The 6,000-nt window shown below is 31.9% G+C and overlaps 1 protein-coding gene across 1 annotated transcript in view; it reads right to left on the bottom strand.

Moving 5' to 3' along the window:
* Nucleotides 1-1,221: 1,221 nt before the first annotated feature.
* The window catches only part of dsd (attractin-like protein dsd), a 119,159-nt gene continuing 114,380 nt past the window's right edge, over nucleotides 1,222-6,000 (bottom strand). Inside the window, exon 20 of the mRNA XM_089087485.1 lies at nucleotides 1,222-2,748. Coding sequence (XP_088943611.1) covers nucleotides 2,639-2,748 — 110 coding nt within the window. The 3' untranslated portion in view covers nucleotides 1,222-2,638. The remainder of the gene's footprint in view (nucleotides 2,749-6,000) is intronic.

Raw genomic sequence — 6,000 nt, 5'->3', positions numbered from 1 at the left:
ATATATATATATATATATATATTACTACTACTAAAAACTCAACGAAGCGCTAATTCGTTCGAAGCCGTGGAGGGAGGAGCTTCACACACTCTTCCCTCCACCCACTCTGTATATTCTATTTACAGCACATTCTTTGCCTAAAAATCAATAACCGTCTCATTTGAAAAAAAAAAAAAAAAAAAAACATGACAAGGAAAACACGAGTAAACTCATAGCATACTCAAGAGCATCTAATCAATGTGGAAGACGTGCTAAATTTAACAAATGCAAAATTTCGACAATTTGAAAAAAAATTAGTATGATGCTTTGATGTCGTCATTTGTTGTCGCAATTGACGCTGTTGATGTGAATAATCCATTTCAGAATTAAAAAGATAAGGTCACATTAATTTAAATGCTAAATCTCGAGCAATAAAGCCCAAACGTATAGCCTACTCTGGAAAGATAGAGTTTAGGTCCGAGATACAAGTTCGTGGGATAAGAAACGATTCAATTAGAAGTAAACTACGCTATTACAGGAACCCAATGGTAATATACAAAAGCTGCAAAAAAACACCCCATATTTTTCATGGTAAATACAGTTCTGAAAATACCCCAATAAGAAGACGATATAAACGCCGAAGATTGTACTAAAAAAAAAGGAAAAAAAAGACAAATTATACAGAAAATAAAGAAACCATAGAAAGATTGTAAAGGCTCGACATTTTGGGGGAGGGATGAAACATGGGTTTTGGGTCATTGAATAAACAAGGTATAAATACAAAATATGTTGCAGCACACAGGGTACCAAGTATTCAATTATGCAACAGTAACTATCGATCCAAAGAGTATGGGTAACTTATAAGAGTTGAAACTGGTACTAGTGTGGGCAAAAAAACTCAAGGCCATCTAGCGTTTGGCGACACTTAGCTTTTTTTTCAGTGTAACAATAAGAATATTTAATTTCATTTGGGTAGTTTGTAAAATTAGTGTAGTAATAAGTGTGTGACGTCAGTTCCTAACAGAAAAATGATTACAAAGGTTGAAAAATACCAATGTTGCCATACATTAGATGGCGTTGGTGTTTTTTTTTTTGCCATCCCTAAGGACAGTTTCCAGTTTTAAAAGTTACCCATAATCTTTGTACCGATCTAAAAAAAAAAAAAAAAAAAAAAAAAAAAAAAAAAAAAAGAAAGAAAGAAAACAAGAAAGAAAGAAAGAAAAGTCAAGTCTTGGTGCGCACAGACCCAAGACAATTGACAATATCAGAACTATACTACCCTTATGAAGAGTAGGCTGATTCATGAAATTAAATAGTCCCCTGACATTTTGACATTAAGTACAGTTCAGAATGGGTTTAACGTCAATAAATAGATTAGGTAAAAACAAACATATATCAACACATTTAAAGTCATATTTCGACAGTGTGTCCTAAAGCTGCTTTAGTTCTTTTTTAATAATAATAATAAAAAAAAAAAAAAAATCAGTATTGCAAAAGGCAATGTGAAAAATTGTGTTTGTTATTGTGATGTTTTATAAGAACTCCCAATAAATCCTGACGAAACGGAACTATCATAAAAATTACTGTTTTACACTATCCCATTTGACTTTGAAGATCTTTAGAGCTCTCTGATTTTTCCAAAATGCTACATTTTTTTTTCTTTTCTCACTTACAAAAACAGCCTTTTTCTCATTCTCAGGATAATTAAAGCTTTTTATACTAGTAATTTTATTACTTTGTCTTAAAGTCCTGAACAATGTTCCTTATTGGTATAACTAGTTAGTTTAGACAGGTAAAAGAAGAGCCCGAAAGTCGTTACTAGTTTTAAAACTCCCATAAATAATAAATGGAATTCATTACTTTGACCCAAACTTATCACCTTAACCCGATCAGTCTCGTCTCAGTGTAGCCTTCGGCTAAACCTCGCCCTAATATAGCTCTTACGCAAAATCTTATGAAAATTACTACTTTTCCTTTCTCCCGTAATAATATTCACCTAATTCGCCTTTTTTATTGTATTGTTTTTTCAATGCACGAATGTGTTTCAAATTACCTCCACCACAATCTACTATAACTGAGCGAATTAAAAGCAATAGCAACGAAGTTCCCAATCAAGTGCTTTTATTATTTTAGATTTATACGTTAAAGTACTTTATTTCGAATTTGTACGATTGGAGAATATCCCCTAAAAACTGGTTTTATAACAGAAATAAGAAAAAAAAAAACTCCATTTGGTCCAAAGGTCCAAACAAAGCAATGTCTAATACTTTTTTTCTCAGAAGACAATTTGATGAAGTTTACACTTAAATAGTACTTAAGCCCATTCTCCATGCTCAAACACATAAAGAAGCATTAAAAAAAATCTTGGACATCTCCGCCATTTCGAATAGGAGAGGAGCATATTTACTTTTTGAATTTGATCCATTGTTTGGTTTATGAACTTAATCAACTAAACTTCTCAATGTCTAAAATAAATACTTCGCTCAAAGAAACTACAAAAAATACAAAAATAAAATTGATGACATCACGTCGGCTTGAAAAAATTCAGCTTTGCATATTTCATGTTTGTCTACTAAATCAAAACTATAAAATTGGCTTCGTAACATTGGAAGATCAGATCCTTTCTGACGAGAGACTCCGTAAAGTAGAAGAAAAAGAATTAAATCCTAGTTTCGCTAGTTTTACACTTGGAAATTCCTTTACTACTGCTATTAACTTGCTGGTAACTGTGACAACCCAGCACGACATTCGCTGTTGCTAGTGCCAAACCTGAAATTATATATAATACATCTTTAAATTAAGGAGACAAATTTTAAATTAATTGTATAATGATCTAATCATTAGATCATCATCGTGAAATGAAATTTCTAAAAGATAGAAGATGAAGTTTCTATTTAGTGCTATTGGGATAAAAAATAATTATATCAAGGACTTAAAAAAGTTAATTTTCATTTTCCTTCAAGATGTACGGACCAAAGCCTAGTATTTATGTTATACCGTTTTCCAATAAACTTTCTTACATATAAATTTATTTAAACAATGTAATTTTAGCAATAAATTATTTCTCTTTCTTCCTCAAGACTTATTGACCAATTTCAAACAAAAGTCTAAGATTACATAGAGATAACTTCAAGTCAATACAACACTTCAGGGCCTAACAGGGGATTGCTAATGGAGAAGAGGATAAAACAACAATGGGTTAATTTTTCGGTTTAAATCGTCCAATCTCAACATAGAACCAAAACTGGGAGAAAATCCCTTTAGATCATATGTGCTGACTAAATTAAAACACAGTTACTGCAAAAAAGTGCAAAAAGCGTGTTTTGAACAATAGTAGTTTGAAGCTTCTGAAAAACATAGAAAATAATAATAAACCATATCAGTTCCACTGGGGAAAGTAGAACCTCTGGCATAATCATCCTCTAAATTTAAATTTTTGTGTAATTCCTCCTATAATATTTCCGCAATTTTCACGTTTTTTTTATATTTTTAGATTCCACACCTCAATCCCACCTCCAGATATTTTAGTATGATATATTATGGTTTTATATGGTTTTGGGACAATGATTTACATTTATTAATGTTGAATTTGCTCTATTTTGGACATGATTTCGGGACTATTGGTTTAGATTTACTGTTTTGTCCTAGGCGATTGGATGGATGAGTAAGGTGCTTGTTCCTGAATAAGGATGAGTAACCTTGTTCCAGTGCTCATTTATCTCAGTTACTAAATTAGGAAGACTGTTTTTTTTTTACCAAGTAATTACCTGCAATATATATATATATATATATATATATATATATATATATATATATATATATATATATATATATATATATATGTATATATATGTATACGTGCAGAACATAAGTGTTCCAAACGTGGTAAAGCAAAATACAAAGCAGATACTAAAAGATACTAAAGAGACTGACACAAATGAATAAAGCTCCCCATTTACAGGCCTTCAAATCTTTAAAATAGGATTGCCAATTGCCACTACATATCAAGGAGAGATCGATTTAAGGATCAACGATCATATTTCATAGCCCAACATGATTATGATAGTGATTAGCGAGTGAAGTAGTATAGGACTGTTTAATATAATAAAAGGTAACACGTAGCCTACTTATAAGCTACTAAAATAGATCTAACAATTTACTTAACAGTGGATCAAACAAACAACTAAAAATTGAAGTAAAAAAGAAGTAAAATCATCAAACGATTACACAATTGTTACAGCCTACATAGAACTTATGAGAGAATGTGTTTTGACTTTGGGCAGCCAAGATATCAGTGGCATCAACTGCAGGCGGCAAGGGGGTCATTGACCCCCCCCCCCCTGCAAAAGTTTTTCGTTCCTTTCTAACAGACTTTTGAAAACTACCCTTTTTTTAATATTTTCATAGAAAAATGGCTTTCTTTTTGTATTGTCAATGAAAAATATGAAAAAACTGCCCCCCCCTAGATTTTGAAAAAATACACACCCCTTAATTTCCGTGAATTGACACCACTGCAAGATGTGAAAGTAGGTATAGATGTTACAGGTTAAGGTTCATAGTTGTACTAGAAGACATACACAAGAGGACTCTCTGAGAAAATACAAATACCTTGATATGGAACGCAGATTTCAAACATACAAACAGAAAAAGACAGGCACTTTAGACATACAAACCAACAAAGACAGACACTTCAGAAATACAAACCAACAAAGACAAACACTTCAGACATACAAACATAGAAAGACAGGCAATTTAGACATACAAACAGAGAAGGACAGTCACTTTAGACATACAAATCAACAAATACAGACACTTCAGACATAGAAACAGAGAAAGACAGATACTTTAGACTTACAAACCAACAAAGACAAACACCAGACAAAAAAACCAACACAGACAAACACTTCAGACATACAAACAGAGAAAGACAAGCACTTTAGACATACAAACCAACAAAGAAAGGCATTTCACAAAGACAAACATACAAAAAGAGGCACTTTAGACATACATACATACACAGAAAAACACTTCAAACCTACAAACCAACACATACTGAAAGTTATATAATACAAAAATAGATAGACAGGCCCTTAAGGAAAACAAACCAATCAGAACTGAAACATAATAAATACTAACCAGCAAAGAAACACATTTAAGACATACAAAACGAGAGCGATAATCACCAAACACATACAAAAAATCAAAGACATACACTTCAGAAATACAAACCAACACAGACATACACTTCAGACATACAAACAGAGAAAGAAAAACACTTTAGACATACAAACAGAGAAAGACATACACTTAAGACATACAAAACAACAAACAAAAACACTTCAGAAATACAAACAGAGAAAGACAGGCACTTTAGAAATTAGACATACAAAGCAACAAAGACAGACACTTCAGACATACAAAACAACAAAGAAAAACACTTCATACATACAAACAGAGAAAGACATTCACTTTAGACATACAAACCAACAAAGAAAGACACTTCAAATATACAAACCAACAAAGACAAACACTTCAAACATACAAACAGAAAAAAGCAGGCACTTTAGACATAAAAACCAACAATGACAGAAACTACAGACATACAAAACAACAAAGACAAATACATCAGACATACAAACAGGGAAAGAGTGGCACTTTAGACATACCAACCAACAGACAGACACTCCAAACATACAAACCAACAAAGACAAACACTTCAGACATACAAACAGAGAAAGACATGCACTTTAGACATACAAAGCAACAAAGGAAAACACTTCAGACATACAAACAGAGAAAGACAGTCGCTTTAGACATAAAAATCAACAAAGAAAAACACTTTAAACATAAGAAAAGAGAATTACAAACCTTTTTGAAAGACAATCAAACAATTACATGCACATAATTCATGCAAACAAGCACTTAAAGACTATTTGTTCTTAAACATAGAGAAAGGTAAGCAAATAGTTCATACAAACCAACAAAGACAAACACATCAGACATACAAACCAACAATTACAA

The sequence above is a fragment of the Artemia sp. Qi Xiang Cuo genome, chromosome 4, assembly GCF_049724085.1.
Source record: "Artemia sp. Qi Xiang Cuo chromosome 4, ASM4972408v1, whole genome shotgun sequence".
Classification (NCBI taxonomy): Eukaryota; Metazoa; Arthropoda; class Branchiopoda; order Anostraca; family Artemiidae; genus Artemia; species Artemia sp. Qi Xiang Cuo.
This window is presented reverse-complemented; position numbering and strand designations above follow the sequence as displayed.